General features: G+C 31.2%; 1 protein-coding gene across 1 annotated transcript in view; it reads left to right on the top strand.

Moving 5' to 3' along the window:
• LOC130453229 (S1 RNA-binding domain-containing protein 1) overlaps positions 1-12,498 on the top strand; it is a 49,453-nt gene extending 36,955 nt beyond the window's left edge. The window contains exons 7-12 of the mRNA XM_056792855.1: positions 761-941; positions 2,125-2,407; positions 6,640-6,839; positions 9,432-9,621; positions 11,223-11,758; positions 12,070-12,498. Of these exons, the coding sequence (XP_056648833.1) occupies positions 761-941; positions 2,125-2,407; positions 6,640-6,839; positions 9,432-9,621; positions 11,223-11,758; positions 12,070-12,209 (1,530 nt within the window). The 3' untranslated portion in view covers positions 12,210-12,498. The remainder of the gene's footprint in view (positions 1-760; positions 942-2,124; positions 2,408-6,639; positions 6,840-9,431; positions 9,622-11,222; positions 11,759-12,069) is intronic.
• The last annotated feature ends 4,632 nt before the right edge of the window (positions 12,499-17,130 follow it).

Raw genomic sequence — 17,130 nt, 5'->3', positions numbered from 1 at the left:
TCCTTTATGACTTATGTTGGTGTATTAAATATTGTTTGAAAGCGGCAAAAGCGCTTAAAATAAAACTTCAGTTTGCCACAAATGATCAGCGATGTAGGGCGTTGTATCGAAGAATTATATTTTATTATAAAAAATAAAGTTTCCACTTGAGTATGTAAGTTTCTTCCAATCAAAGTATACCCCAACAACTTATACTAATATATAATAGTATCTAAATATTTTCTTCAATAACTTATTTATAATTTTTTCAGGATAATTATTTTATAAATTTTAATGTAATCACGAATAATTTGATTAATGACTGCTACATATTTTTGAAATGTAACAACTGAGGAAAAATTATTTTTTGTGGTTTCATTTTTTGTTTATGTTGAAAGTGATCTATTTATTAATATAGATATGCAAATTGTAAATGTTGAAACCTATTTTGATACCTGTTTTTTGAAATCAATTTTTTATTAAAAGAGACTTAAAATTAATGCTTTTTCAAAAAATACTATTTTTCACCATGACAAATATTTTCTATCCTCATTTGTCAAATTTTAATATACAAAAATGAAGCAACTATCATTTCAAATTATTTATTCAAATTGAAATTTATAAAATAAAAATATTTTTTTTTTTTTCGACAAACTGAAACATGATACAATATAATTTTTAAAAATCGGTACTTTTTGCTACTTTATCAATTTAGAAAAAAAAATATTTTTCCTACTATGATTATCCTTCATTGTGAAAATTTAATCTTGATTTTTTGTAGGTTTTGGCCATCAACAGAGGTGAACATTGTAAAATATTGTCAGTGAAAATAAGTATTCCGAACTTTGTAAAAGATAGATTCCACCAAATTTGTTCTAAGAAATGGATAAATCATGGTCGATATAATGTAAATAGGAGACGTATATTGGAAGAAGCTATGCAAGATTCATATATTCGACTGGGTAAGCTATCAGTTCAATAAATTAATGCCAAGAAATTTGATACAACTTCCAGTTTTAAAAAATATGTAAGTACTTAAACGGAAAGAAGAATAATAATTCTAATATTGAAGAAAAGGAGACTATAGTGTTAATGTAAACTTTTTATTACTATTACAATTATTTATTATTTGTACTTGTCATTGTCTCATAAGTTGTTTTTGGAATTAATTTCACGATATAATTACAGTTTTCGTTTGTTTAATCAATAGGTACTAGAAAAAAATCCCATATATTTTCACATTTAACACTAATATAATGGAAATATCTACAATAATCTTCTTGGTAGAATAATATGAAAATCCACCTACCTTGAAGTAATAATGAACACACCCTATTTCAGCACTAATTATTTCTACAGGGTATATGAAAAATATGGATATTTTTATGTGAGAATTTCAAATAAAATATCCCCATGTATTATTTATTTACAATCAATGACAGAGTTAATTTCTGGATGAAAAAAGTGTGGTATTGTAACAATAATGTATCTGATAAATTTAGTTTTGTATGTATAACCAACATTGTTGCTTCGTTTAATTGAAGCAATTAATTAACAACGTTTTCAAAAAATACATGCAAATTACTCTTCCTGGTTTGATGTGTATTTACCCCGTTTGAGTTAATCTACTCCTAATCCTGTCAGCTCATTTTTTATGGCTGACCTCATTTTTTACATAGTGTACTTGAAGTCCCATCAAATGATTAGATCAGACCATTGGTAGCTTTTACTTTCACTTGTTTTACTTGTGCACATTTTACAGACAATTATACAGCATAGAGCTTAATATTTCAATAATTCATACAAAATTAGGGCTAATTTCGTCTAGACTTCCTTGGTATTTTTTACTCCAGTTTTTTTAAATAAATATCCACTAATATTTTGTTATATCAGATTATTTCATCCATTACTTTCGATTTGGGTCAACTTCCATTCTTTGTCAAAATTTGAATATACCTCAAAACCATACTTCTTTTGTTCAGATACAGACGCTAAAATGATTGCATTTTATGTTGGATAACTCTTTTACAACATTCTAATGCTCTAACAAGCTCATTCTTCTGAATTTATATTAAATATCCTCTATTCAGAATATCACTTCATAATTATTTATTTGTAATTGATTATCTAATTTTATTTTTTTAGTTCATCCGTTACTGGTAAGAGAAATACGGACAGAGTTGAATACTATGGCAGAAAAAGCATCATGTGACGTTTTTAGTAAAAACTTGAAACAAATATTATTAGCAAAACCAATAAAAGGACAAACCATTTTAGGAATAGATCCTGGTTTTGCACATGGCTGTAAGATAGCAATAATATCACCCACAGGAATAGTATTGGATCATGGAGTTATTTATCCCCATTCATCCCAATATAAAAAAGCTACTGCTGAAAAATATTTGAAAAATATGTTACATAAGAATAAGTGAGTGGTTTTATTCCAACATTAGTTGTATACTATTTGTATACTATATTGATGTATATATATATATACAGGGTGTTTCAAATGAAGTGCGCACTATTGTTAACTTTTTAATATTCTAGATGCGCAGTCGGTTAGATTAGCAAAGTAGTAGTATTTTTCACGCTAATTAAGACAGAAAAATAATTGCTTATACCGTTTTCGAGTAAATCGGAAAAATAGGATATTTTTTAATAGAGCACCCTGTATATTTTTGGCTCAAATTTTTTCAAATTATTTGCAGAATATAAAAGCTCCTATACAACATTAGTATAAATTTAAAAATAACCAAGATATTAGCCAATTCATCTTTCTAACAAGTTGGCTGTCAATATTTATCCTTTTGACAAGTTGACGGTGTACGTCAAATAAAAAACATCATTTCGTACATCAGAGAATTACACTGCTGTCAAAGAACATGTCATTTGTATTACTCTATGTGGATTAAGATTTAAAACTAGAAGTTTATGAAATGGTGTTTACACATTTAGAGAAATGCGATATGTTAGAAGCGTATATCATGTGTAGAAAAAATAGTTTTCAAGCATTGAAACGATATAGTCAAATGTATCCTGAACGTGATCAGCCAGACAGAAGATATTTTCTTAAGTTGTATAGAAAATTCAGAAATAACAAAACTGTTTTTGTAAAGATGATAACTAAGAAACAATTCATAATAAGTGAACAAGTAGAAGTAAATATGTTGGCATATTTTGAAGCGTACAAATATAATTCAACCAGAGATTTGGCAAGGGATAGTGGTTTAAGTTTATCTACAATTTGGAGAATTCTCACAAAATTTAAGTTTGTGCCGTACAAATACCGATCAGTGCAAACATTACTACCCGGTGATAATGAAAGAATATTGATCTTTTCTTAATGGTTTGTAAATATGTGTAGACAGAACGGCAATTTTTTAAAATCCATTTTATGGACCGACGAGGCAAATTTTTCAAATAGGGGTATGTTTAATCATAAGAACATGCACTATTGGTGTTTGCATTAAAAACTTCTCTGCATTTTGTAGTAATGTTAGAATCTTACCGCATGATGTGGGATATAATAACCTTCTGAATGATCTTCAATAGATTCTGCAAAATTTTCAAATGCCCTAATTATAAATATTCATCCATGAATTTATTGTAGTCATGTCTCAACTCATCACTTTTCAACAATCGATTTTCTAAATGAAAAAATTGTGTCAAGGTGATATCTCTAGTCCTACAGAATTAGTTTATATTCTCTTTAAAAAGAATCGTAACAATAAATCCGCCGAGGTCGCCTGTGCTTAGGGTTTGCTCAAAGTATTCTTCGCAATATTTTTCTTTCTTTGTCAAATATGTTATTTGTTTATTTGGTTCTTCCAAACTTCACGCAATATTCCATCGTAATTTTGAATTATGGAGAACAATAGATTGTGTCCTAATATTTTATGTTCGTTAAGTAAAATTGACCAGAAAAAGTTGGACCCTAATAAAATGTCAATATCGCCGAAAATATATGATTGGTTGGCTAATTTCAAATCCGGAGATATTATCAAAGTATTTTTGGAATCTCTTGGTAATTTTTCAATAATTCTTTTATATAAATAATAATTTTCATACTCAACATCCCCATACAAAGATATGAAAGTTGAAGCAACCTTATGATTAATTAATATTGAGTTTTCTCCTATACCTTTAATGGTATGATCGATTAACCTTTTAGGTGCATTAATTTGATTGCAAAGCTTAGCAGTTATAAAATTACATTCCGAGTCGCTATCTAAAAACGCTCTCGCTTTGAAAAACTTATCATTTATTTTAGTCTCTATCACTGCTGTAGATAATAAAATTTGACCCCCTATCGCATCGACAGTGGGTTCCAAAAATTCAACTTTATAGGTATCAGATGAGTGTAGTAAAAGCATTTGATTCCACGAGTCGAGTTTCATCAACTTCACTTATTGTTTGGGCTTGACTGTTACCTAACGTTGCATAAAAGTTTTGATACTCTTGTTTGAAATTGATATGTAATAATGGATTGTGTAGTTTATTGCACTTGAAACATTTTCTATATTGACATTCCTAAGTAACATAAGACGTGTTCAAACAATGAGACCGTTTTTTTACTTTTCGAAATTCCTTTCATATGATTGTAAATCATTAAGCTCTTATTTTCATAAAGTTCTTTGAGCATTTGTCAAGCCTTATCGTAATTTATAGCCGTTGTGTCTGCTTCGAAAATATTTTTCCTAGGCTCGTCACTCAGGCATGTTTTTGAATGGTAAAACTTTTGAATTGGGCTTCATGATTCATTATCATGAACTAGAGCACCAAACAAATATCAAAAATTGAAACTATTGAATTTGCTATAGAATATTGGCAACGTTATTGTTGGCAATTTAACAATATTATCCTCATTTTTCGCCGAATGAGATTGTGGAACATTCAAACTTTCATAAAAATTATTTATCAATAACTCCGCCTTTGCAGTTTGCGGTTATTGCAAAAAAGAAGTTTTAAAATTCTAATCTGTCATTATCGGCGATTTGTCCAAGTGTTAGAAGTTCTATTTTACCCTGAACGTCATCAAATTTATCCAAACACAATTGAATTACATTTAATCGGTTACTTAATACTTTAATTACACCCTTGTTTAGAGAATTTATATCAAAATTGTTAAAAAAAGGGGTCAAACCGTGTTATTTGACCTTTTATATAGCCGCGTTTTTGTTTAAGACTATTTCTTCAGCCATTATGTTTATCAATAAAAATAGAAAATCAAATTATAAATCAATATATTAGTCACATAAATTCTAATAGAAAAAAAGCTAGGTATATCAAAAACAAATAAAAATCAGATAAAAAACTACTTAAAGGAAAGGAGTATAATAGATATAATATTTTTGGAAAACGGTTAAAACATTGTTTATTATGCATTTTATAACGGCTCCTGTGCAAACAGATTCCAGGTTCAATCTTTGTTTGAATCCAATTCTGACACGCATAGGTGTGTAAAACGCTGTCTTATTTCTATTGTCTTTGAGCATATTCGTCTTGAGAATAGTAAGTGCATCAAAGCAATCTTTGTGTGATCCATTAATTTCAAGTTTTATTATGATTCTTTACCGTTCACTTTGGGTTATATTGATTTATAATGGTTTGAATTCTAATATACGTGATTCTTCTATCAGTATCTGCAAATTCTGAATCTTTTCCAAGAATTGTCTTAGCAGGTTCACTTTTCATACTGTCTTCATCTTGCATATCCCAGATTACCAAGTCAGCATCTTTACTACCTTGCAATTTTTTGTAAGAAATCCAGTCTTATGAACAGTTTTCAGCCATGTCCTATCAGTTATATAGTCTGCGTGAATTTTTTACTCTTTTACTTCCTCTGAATTTAAGTTTTGTTAGTATAATAGCTTGTCTTCATTGATATTAACTTGACAACCAATGTCAACCATTTCATTCGATGCTTTAGTGAAAGGAATATTTTCCTCAACTTGAACATTAATTAGGGGGTTTTCAAAATAATGGCTCCAAAAGCTTCTGGACGTTTTTCGTTATCAATTGATTCATAAGGCTTCTCACACTTAGATTACAGCATCTTTTCTCCCGTTTTACTTTGCTCTCTCGTCCTACTTTTTTTTAAGTTAGGAGATGGAATCAGCCTGTTTTTCTATGTTCTGGTTTTTGTATATTCCTCACATGTCTTTTTCTTCTTGTGAGATCTGGGCTCATTCCTATCCCAAACCAGACTTGTATAACTGATCTTAAGATTTGCGGGTGATACACCTTATTTGTCCTCTTGCGGTGCGAGCTTATGACAATAGTCTTATCTGCGTCAACCTCTTTGGGATTCTCTGCTTTCCGCAGGACCCGCAACAAATTTTCTCCATTGTGTAATTTGTTCCCTTTTACGACAAGCAGAGAATGGTGCGGGTCTATTCTACCCACAAACCTTCAGATGGTGTCATTTTAATACATCTAATCTAATTTATTGTCTCAAAAATAGCAAATTCCGACATACCAACATTCATTTCAACAGAATCGCGCTAATTGTATATTTTTAAAATATATTGATGATGATGATATTCAAACACATTATTTTAATTTATTTCTTTAAGCCCCTTCTACTCCTAGTAATATACTGTACTACTACTAATTTAGAAGGTGCTGGTGTTATATTCTCAATTTTTATTTCTTCAATAGCTGTTCATTGATAGCATTGGGAGATGCTACCGCTAGCAAAGCAACGGAGAAATGGTTAACTGACTTAATCAAGGATAGATATTTTCATCCAATTGATGTGAAATACACGATAGTTAGTGAAGATGGGTCATCAGTTTATTCTTGTAGTCTAGAAGCAAAAAAAGAGTTTCCAGATTTGGATACCAACGTTGTTAGCGCAAGTATGTACATTTTGTATTATTTGGAAATATATACTCATATTGAAAACTTGCACACGGTTTCTATCACACTGTCCATCGTAAACTTACTCATATTTCTCATCGCTCAATCCCATCATCATCCGGACCCTCGCGTTGATTGACGAATCCAGTCGGCCATCTGAAATCATTTACAATTACAACCATTCCAAATTTCTACAAGCATCCACAAATTTTCATCTCCAACTCCTCCATCCTCCTTCACTGGTTTGAAAGATCAACTGACGGTATCTGTTCCTTACATCAAAGGTGTAACAGACAAAATTTGCAGTATATTCAAACCCCACGGTATTCATCTTCAAACCCCACGGTATTCCCACAATCTTCAAACCCAATCAGAAACTTTTCTACCTAATCCAATCCCATATCCAATGCCCCCGTTCCTATATTGGCCAGACAAATCAACGTACTTCCGTCAGAGCGAAAGAACACTTGTTGTCTGTCCCTAATCCGATATTTTCTCCACCCTTGTCCAACATCGTGTTCATACCGCACACACAATCGATTTCAATAGAACCAAAACTATGGCCTCACTCTGCTCCTTCAAGTCCAGGATTATTCGAGAAGCTATCGAAATAGAGAAACGTCCAATCTATCTGAATTCAAGATACATTAGCTAGAGCCCATTATGCAATTTCTTTAAAAATAGGACACGTTTTCTTAAGTAACATGCTATGAAAATAAATTTCATGTCATTTATATCGTCAGTTTCTTGAACAAAACATGATTGTATCCGAACATTTTCTCAACTTTATCTACGAATATGTCTGATAGTAGTAAAAGTGATGAAATTATGAGAACTTCACCGGAGATTTTAGTAAAAGCTCAAGCTGCCACACATAATTTGTTAGCGCTAAAATTCAAAGAAAGGTACGAAATTACCTATTAAAAATTTATGGATTGGTGACACAAGCTTAACGTTAAATGCTTTTCGGAGCATGCTTCCTTTATATCTCAATTACAGCTTAATTGCTGAATATCTAGAGCTACCGGAACCAAAGCAATATACCGGCCATTATTTCATGAGATCATCAGCCTCTATGTTAGTTGATGCAGGAGCTGATATGCTATCATTAAAACGACTTGGTGGCTGGCAATTTTCTACGCATTACGAATATTGGAGGCAATTATCAATCTTCGTTCAAATAATTGCGATTTTTTTCATTTAATGGAAAAAATTGAATGGGTGTAGAAAAAGTATAGTACGTTACACGAGTTGTAAGCCCATTATGCACTCAAGAAATTTATGTATAAAATTATTCACTTCGTACTTACAACTCTTATTATGTAATATATTATTAGATTCATCCTGTTAGTTATTAACCAATTTTTTTTTATATCTGAATTCACTAGTAAAGTTGTTCTATTCTTACTAGACGAAGCAAAAATTCACTCAAAGAAAAGATTCTGCCATCTTCAGCGGGATCACGTGGTTAAAATAACTAAGTTGTATAATATCAGCTAATAGAATTTTTATATAGATATTTAATGGAAAAGTTACTTTGCAACAAAATTAAAAATTATCCACAACTCGCTTTGGTCATAAAGAGGTGAAATGATAAAGGTTTGATAGGATACCTGACTCAAATTTTAATTTGAATTCTTTTTTTCACAATCAACAACCTTTGTTAAAAATAAAATACCTCTCAATTACTTTCATTTCACCTCGCGAGCGTTCATTAAACATTTTTTATTACGCATTAGTTTCGAATGTTTATTTTATTTTCTACAACATAAAGAATATAGAATATTCATTTTCTTTCTTTGGAACATGTTCAACAGAATTTCTCTATACATCATTGTCAGATTCCTATTCTGTTTTAGTGTGTGATCTCCATCATCCCCAACTTTTATGTATGGATCATCTGCTAGGCCTACCGTCTTCAAGTGTTTGTTGAGGCGACAGTGTCCAGATAGAACTCCTGTTAGTATTCATAGATATTGTTGTTACTTAGGTTGATACATTCTGCAGATCTACTCTGGTTATAAGTTCCCAGAATAGTCTTTGCGTGTCTCAGTCCTTGTAGATTGTTCCAATAATTGGTTTTGCTCCTATCTACCTTCTTTCCCAGTGTTTTTATTATTTTCTTGTCTAGTTCGTTTAATTTTTCTAGGCAATCCCAAACGAGTTTGGATTTTATGATATTGGAGCTTAGAGCTCTAATGGCTGCTTATCCCCAACTTGTAAAACGCGATAAATGTTTGAATATGGAATTAAAGTTAATTATTCAATCCGTTTCTAACTAATCTCTCAACATGTAAATTTTGTCCAAACTCTCGAGTGACTTCCGAAATAACACTTTTTTCACTATTATTAGACACTCCCTACTTCAAAAGGTCGCCATAAAGAAACATCGTGCAATGCTACTTTACTCTATCAATAAATCATTCACTACAGTTAAAATTTACATTGAAATTCGACCCAGACCCGCCACGAGGCTACTCGAGGGACGCGAGTGTAAATGTATGGACGGTGCCGCTCGCTTTCACTCACCAAGGGCATAAGAAATTTAACTAATGACTAATATAAAATAAAAATAGTTTTATTATTTGTAGTTTCATTGGCAAGAAGAATTCAAGATCCTATGGCTGAATTGGTAAAAGTAGAACCTAGACACCTAGGAATTGGAATGTATCAACATGATCTTAAAAAAAAGACTTTGAATGCAGCTTTAGATGAAGTTGTTTCTGAATGCGTCAGTTTTGTAGGAGTGGATTTGAATACTGCATCACAGTGTTTATTAAGGTACATAATTTTTTATTATCTTTTTATTTAATACTCAGTGTGAGGAAGCGAAACTACCACAAGATCTAACATTTATCATTTTAAGATGATTACTTAAAATCAATAGCCAAGAATATCCTTTATTTAGTTATACGATTGCGTTAACTTACAGAAGTAGTAACATATTATGTAATATTGAGCAAAAATAGTAGATATTAGTTTATTTTTTCTAAGTTCAATCTATAACTCATTAATTTAATAGGCATATACCCACCATTTTCGCAAAGGTTACGCTAAATATAATTCAAGGGCTGTTCAAATCCATAAATAAAAGAGAGAGAAATTCTTTATTGTCAAAATATTATTACAATTTGTAGACAAAAGCTTGTAAAAACTAAAAAACAAAAAAAAATAACTAAATAAAGATTCAAATAAAATAAAATTTCAATACACAGAAGAAAACCGCAAATTATAGGTAATAGTAATAGGTAATAATTAGTATATAAGTCTTATATGAGTCCTTAGCAAAAATTAAACCAGTAGGCAGCATGCCCGGAATTAAATATTAATAAAAGTCGTTTACAGAGTAGAAGGCACTTTCCAGTAAATATGCTCTCAAACTATTGCGATTTGATTTCTATTGGCAAGTGATTGTGCATTTTTATTTGCACTGTAAAATATTTAGCTCATAACTAATTCTGAACGTGGAGTAGGTAGGTAAAGGTCGTGCTCCGCGTTCTCAAGTGGATAGCCCTGCAACGACCTTTCTGAAATTGGAGAAGCGTGCTTACGAATTAGGCGAACGGAATCAAAGATGAATAAGGAAGGAATTTTCAATATTTAAAAGAAGTCCCTGCAGTTTAGTCAGAGTTAATATCTAATGTTGGACACTACCCCGTTTTTCCAAGATGGAGAAGAAAAAACAATTGTATTTTCGTTTTTTGTATGAACGTTAATTAACGAGCGTTAATATTGTATTTTTTACTGTTTATGGTCTATTGCTAATATTTTTCTTATTTTGGGCAACAGACTTTTCCAGCATATGTGTCATTTGTTTAATACTTTGTATACTTCCTCCTTCATATAACGTTTAAGTTTTATATTTAGTGATTATATAACACGAATAAATTAGTCAATAATTGTTAAATGGCAATAGAAGTGTTCCTCTCATTTAGAATAAAATATCATTTATTGGGTACATAATATAATGATAATTATTATTCACAAAGATATTTTATTCATCTGAGTACTTTGTAAATAACATAATTATCATTAATAAAAATATATTATAATTGTAATGTTTGTAACGTTCATCAAATAATATTCAAAGTAGTTTTCAATAATTCACTTAAAGGCCTCTGGTAAGTATTACATTGAAAGTATGAACTCCAATAGTACTAAATAAACAAAAATGTATTTTCTGTTTTGATACCATTATAAAATTAGACAGGAGTGCATACGATTTAGAAATAATAAAAAGTAAGAGGAAATGATGGGCAAAGAATGGAAGAAACGGTAGAGGTGTTTAGATGATGGTTCGTACAGAAGGAACAAAGCAGTTGCAAAAATTGTAGAAGTTCGATATTTATGTGGGTGTATTCATGTGCTTTATTTTGTTTCAGGCGAATTGCAGGTTTGACAGATAAACGAGCAACAGAAATAGTTAAATACAGAGAAAAGAACGGACCCTTTGTAACTCGAAAAACATTATTAAAAGTAATGGGCATAGGACCAAAAGTATTTGAGCAATGTGCCGGTTTTTTGAAAATTTGTCCATTGACATCCAAATCAGAAAATAACAAACTCAACAAATTAGATCAAACTATAATTCATCCAGAATCATATGATATAACGAAAAAGTTTTTAGAAAGACTTGACATGAAAATTGACGACATAGGTGAAAGTAAACTAATAGATAAGATAAAGTCTATAAAGACTGCGTTAGTTGAACTATCTAAGGAGCTAATTACTAATGTAGAAACTTTAGATCTAATTTGCAATGCTCTTGAAAAACCTTTGAACTATGATCTTCGATGTGAGTTCCCACAAGCTACCTTCTTTTCAACAGGTCTAAATAGTATTAACGACCTCAGTATTGGTAGTAAAGTTTTAGGTAGGGTGAAAAATGTTACCCATTTTGGTTGTTTCGTGGATATAGGTAAGTAAATATTTTGGAATGGAATAAAAAACCTTGAGCTAAAATATATATATATATTTGTATATATATATATATATTTGTATATATATATATATATATATATATATATATATATATATATATATATATAAGAATGGTGGTAATATACTATCAAAGATTTGACAAAAATCTTTTATAAAATATATTTGACAAAGATCTTATAATAGTTATTTCTCAAATTTGTGCTAGTTTCATAATTACATTCATTTGAATCTATAGAATAACCTTTATAAAATAGTAGTTGAAAATACTCTTTTATTTGTAATTTTTAGGTGTTGGTAAAGATGGCCTGATCCATTGCAGCAAATTAAATGACTTTTACCTCCAAATTGGAGACAAAATAGAAGGGGAAATTTGCTCCTTGGATCATCAATCTCAACGAATAGGTATCAAGCCATTGAAAAAAACTTAGCTCAATGACCTTTATTACATTAATTGATACATACCTTGATAACTGTTTTTTACAATAGGTAAAACTTAAAATATAAAAAATTTGTAACTTTTTTAAATAAATCCTTCTATTTGTCACTTGTTCACCAAATTTTAATAAGCCTAAATGAATTTTTTGTATTATGTTTTGATTTGCTGATTCACTAATTCACTAAATTTGGAGAATACTATTGATGGGGTATGTTCCTTTCCATTTTAATGTATCTCAAAACTATAAAATTAAAAACACATACACATATCACTTATAAAAAGTATTATTTACTATATGAATCACTATCTTACCATTTTACAAAATCTCTAATAGATATTAAAATAACTGAAAAGATGATCTAATAAAGGAACTAGAAGTTGGCAACTGCTGGTAATATTGAGATGTCTGCCTTATGTAGACAGTGTCAAAATCAGTACAATATACTTGATGATACTGAGGTTGCGAAATCAGAACTTATATTTAAGTATGTTTTCTAAATTATATATTCAAACATTATTTTTAATGGATGATTATGTATGTCTTAGTATGTAGTGTCTTTGATGTAATAAATAATTCTACACTACTATTCGAAGGCCAGAGACGGCTCATGCCCAATGGTTAATAACTTTTACAGGGACGACTTGTACAATGGATAGGTAGAAAAAATTAATTATTCAATTGATGTTTTAACAAAAAACCACTTTTTGTTAACTCGATGAAATTTATGGTTTAGGAGATATGTCGATTTTTAGATCATCGTACATGCCAACAAAACCGTTTGCCACAAAGAGATATTCCGAAGAAAATTATCATAAATTGTAATTATCTATTGAAAATACTTACCGGAGGTATTAAAACACAATCAAACATTTCTAATTGAACTGCATACTGTCGAAAATCGTGTTACTTAAGTAAAAAAAAATTGAAATTTAGAGAAATTTAGTTGGTTAATCTACAACTTATCAAATAAAACCAAAAAAAATTATAGCAAATGTGGGCACCTTGCACTTCCGGAGACTACGGAGGATACTTCTTATATATATTGTTTATTCTATATATTATTTCGTTCCTTCTGTTTACCGGTGTTGCATATATCAAGCGTTTAAGATATCCCTAAAAGAAGGAAGTATTAGACACAATCAAACATTTCTTGGGGAAGTAATGAATAAATAAAAAACAGATTGATAATTATTTTTTAACCTACTACTGATGAAGCCGGTTTCACACGAGTGTGTGTGGGTGTGTGTGTGCGTGCGTGTGCGAGCGCGTGCGTGCGTGCGTGCGCGTGTGTGTGTATAATAATAATTTTTTGGCACAGAAGAGATGGAATGGGTGATGGATATTGACAAACGGATTCTAAAATGACAAGATTTGAGGGAGTTAAAATTTTTTATTTTTTAAAATACAATTTGTAATGAGTTCTACTACTTAAACCATAAATGAAACGAATAGCTCTTGTAATTTGAAGATAGATTTGATGAGGTACAAACTAAAAGACCCCCAGAAAGGCAAACCATAGCGAAATGCGATTCAAACTACGAGTAGTTGTTAAAGCAGTACGAGAATCTAGCTGTATATAATGGCAAAACAAGCAGAGGTCTCTACATGTACAGACCATTTGATGGCAACGTCAATATGAGACCAAAAAATTTGATCGAATTTGAGAATCGTATTAAGTAATTGTTGAGTTTTAGAGGTTGTAAAACTCATTTTTAGGATTAAACTAAAGTTTTCTCGGTGTTTAAACAGAGACTCTTCGCGCCAGACCAGGACTTAGTAGTAATGAGATCTTTGTCCATGATAGACTGTAAAACTTGTATATCTGGGCCACTCCAGTTTACACATTCGCAAATAAAGTTAATTTACCGTTAATTAGTAAGTCTATGACATCATTAATGAATACCAAAAAAAAAAACCTAAAACTTAACCCTGAGGTACACCACTGCCAACTGGCAAATAACTCGAAACTTTACCATTAGCACGTACCAGTTGTTTTCTACATTCAAAGTAAGATACAAACCATTTTAAAGAAACATCGAAGCCGTATAAAAGTTATTATTGAGTGGAGTATGTATTTCATTAAGAACAGAAAACATAGCGTCATTAGTGCATTTATTAGGTAGGAAACCAAATTATTAAGCTTTCAAAATTTTATGTTTGAAAAGAAAAATCAAAAGACGGTTTTTCATTATTCTTTCAATTATCTTTGATAAGATTGGTAATAATGCAATAGGACGATAGTTACTAGTGTTATTTTTCTCACCACCCTGTTACAGAGGAACAATTACAGTTGTTTTTAGATAGCTAGGGAAAAGCCCCCTTTCAAAAGATTCGTAAGTAAGTAGCTGATAACCCATCGATGCCGCAGGAAGTCTTGCTGCGTATGGTTTGCTCAAATCCATTTACAGGTCTAAGGAAGAGACTGTGATTGCTGTAATAGTTTTCCGATACAATTATCTATAGTTATTGATATAATTGAGTATGTGAGGATTGTCTTTGAATTTTTTAATATACAAGAATGATATCATATTCTTGGATGAAGTACGTGTTCCTTTTGTAGTCCATTGCTTCATGATCAGAGAGACCTGAATTGGGACTAAGCGATTTACATTATGGGATAGGAAGTCGGAAATATGTAATCTAGAATTTAGTAGGCAAATCGTCGAGTAAAATTGGAGGTTCTTAAAAAAAGAATGAATATATGATTGAGATCAATAAATACAAATTATATATAAATCGATAGTTATGTTGTAAATTATAGAAAACTAAAAAGTATTTCCTACTAGTAAAAAATCATAATTTAATACAGCCGAGAAATCCTCGTCGGAAGGCAAAATTAGGATTCCGCCGTGAGATGAAATATGTCATATCTGCTAATAACTCTATATTTTTCAATAAAAATTGGTTCATTTTCATGTAGCCAGTGTTCACTAATAGCAACTATCTGCAGCAACACAGCAAAACCAAATACAACTCGTCCGTTTTGTTGCGTCTAGACTGAATATCAATTAGAACCATTCTCAATTCACAGTCCTTAAAACTAAGAGAGGATTCTAGTTTCCTTGGACACGACCTATTATCTAAAAATTTCTCCCAGAATAATAATAAAGTAACGGCTATTACTCTCTTTTAACTTGTTGTTGGTGAATTCTACGTTCCGAGGTGATGTAAGTTCTGAAAGTGGACAGATCATCATCCACTTCAGCCCATCTATGCCATAATAATCATGAAACTTATAGTAAATTTCCCTTAAAGCTATGAGATCAACGGGCAGTCCCTCTGATGCTTAAAACACCTCAACACTTGTGGAAGTATAATCTTCAAAACAAACAGATGTTGGTTTGTTATGTAGACAGACGAGGAATAGTTTGAGAGACGATAAAATAGCCGGTCCTCTTAGTCTAGACACTTTTTGATGTATGATTTTGAGGTCATACTCTTTGAGACGCAGGTGCCAACTTTGAATTGGGTTTCTCAGAACAGAAGAGCCAAGTTAAGGCTTGAGGTCTGTGTAAATCATTGTAATAAACGCGAACCTATGACAGATTAATCGGAAAAAGAAAGGAATCTTCTATAAAATGGAGGGTCTCTAAAAAAGTCAAACCCGTAACCAGGGAGGGTTTGTTTAGCGACTTCCAGTAGAGTTACTCCCGCGATCCTAGAAGGAAATGAAACACCGAAGTAAACTAACTTCAATATATTTTCCGAGTTTTCGAATTTATGTCTTCATCGTCTGGGACTGACATTACGATCGAGTACAATATAAGAAATATTAATAAAAATTATTATACTGATGAGTTGAAAGAATTTAACGATATCTATTCTTTCTTAATATCAATTGAGATGGCTTTCTCTGAGAATCTATCAAAATTTAGATCGGTTTTATACATTGATACTCTAATAAAACACATTTACAGGTTTTCTTATGAATAATAAACAATTCAGTAGACCTCAACAACAAAATAGTTGAAACAATAGACCTGCACTACCTCAGTACAAACCGACATTAACGGATTTGAAGAAAAAACTACTTAAAACGATTATTTAGAAAACCAATCTACGGGCCGTCTGTGGAAGACCAAAATAAATGCGATGAAGAAACATAAAATTTTCAGGAAACTCCGGTAACAACAACTAGACACGTGATAGAGCTACACTCCCATCCTTCTCCTTACTAACCAAATCTTTCTTCAATATAAATATTGCTTGCAAATATTTTCCTAATAATATGAACGCACCCTTCATCTTCCAAACCAATCCCCAGATTTTTGCGCTGACATACCCATATTCCCTAAATTCCAACAGAATAGAAATTTACAATTCTACCCTTTTAAATTCCATAAACCTTCGATGGTTTAATAGGCATTTATAGTCTGAAATTTCTTCAAACCAAACTCATTTTCCTCGATTCTCAACTCATCATAGAACATTCCATCTCACCTTTTCTACATTAAGAAAGTAACAGTTCACAATTTCACTCCGTTCAACTTGAACCATGAACCATCACCCAAGTCCGACTAACCGTTAAACTTGTCAATTCTACAGACGAGCCGATACAAATATTACTATCAAATCAAAAGCTCAGAATTCCATATACTCGACTACTATTTACTTACGGCCGAAATTTCTCTTCAAAAATACCAAAAGACAGATATCGAACACTTCCTGAGAGTCGATCATATTTAACCCAGAAAAAGAAGTGCACATAAAACAACTGTGTAAAGGTTAAATATAACATCAGAATAACAGATTAAGTTTCGACCTACACCAAATAATACCGTTACCCACAAATTTACAAAGGAGAGGTACAGAAACAAATACCATCAATATTGGAGCTAGGAATCTTTAGACTTGGTTAATCGCCTGGTTCTTCACTGATTTGGGTTGTTCTCAAAAAACCCGATGCTTCTGA

The sequence above is a fragment of the Diorhabda sublineata genome, chromosome 2 (genome assembly GCF_026230105.1).
Source record: "Diorhabda sublineata isolate icDioSubl1.1 chromosome 2, icDioSubl1.1, whole genome shotgun sequence".
In the NCBI taxonomy this organism is placed as follows: domain Eukaryota; kingdom Metazoa; phylum Arthropoda; class Insecta; order Coleoptera; family Chrysomelidae; genus Diorhabda; species Diorhabda sublineata.
The sequence above is the reverse complement of the archived record's forward strand: the minus strand, read 5'-3'. Positions and strand labels throughout refer to the sequence as shown.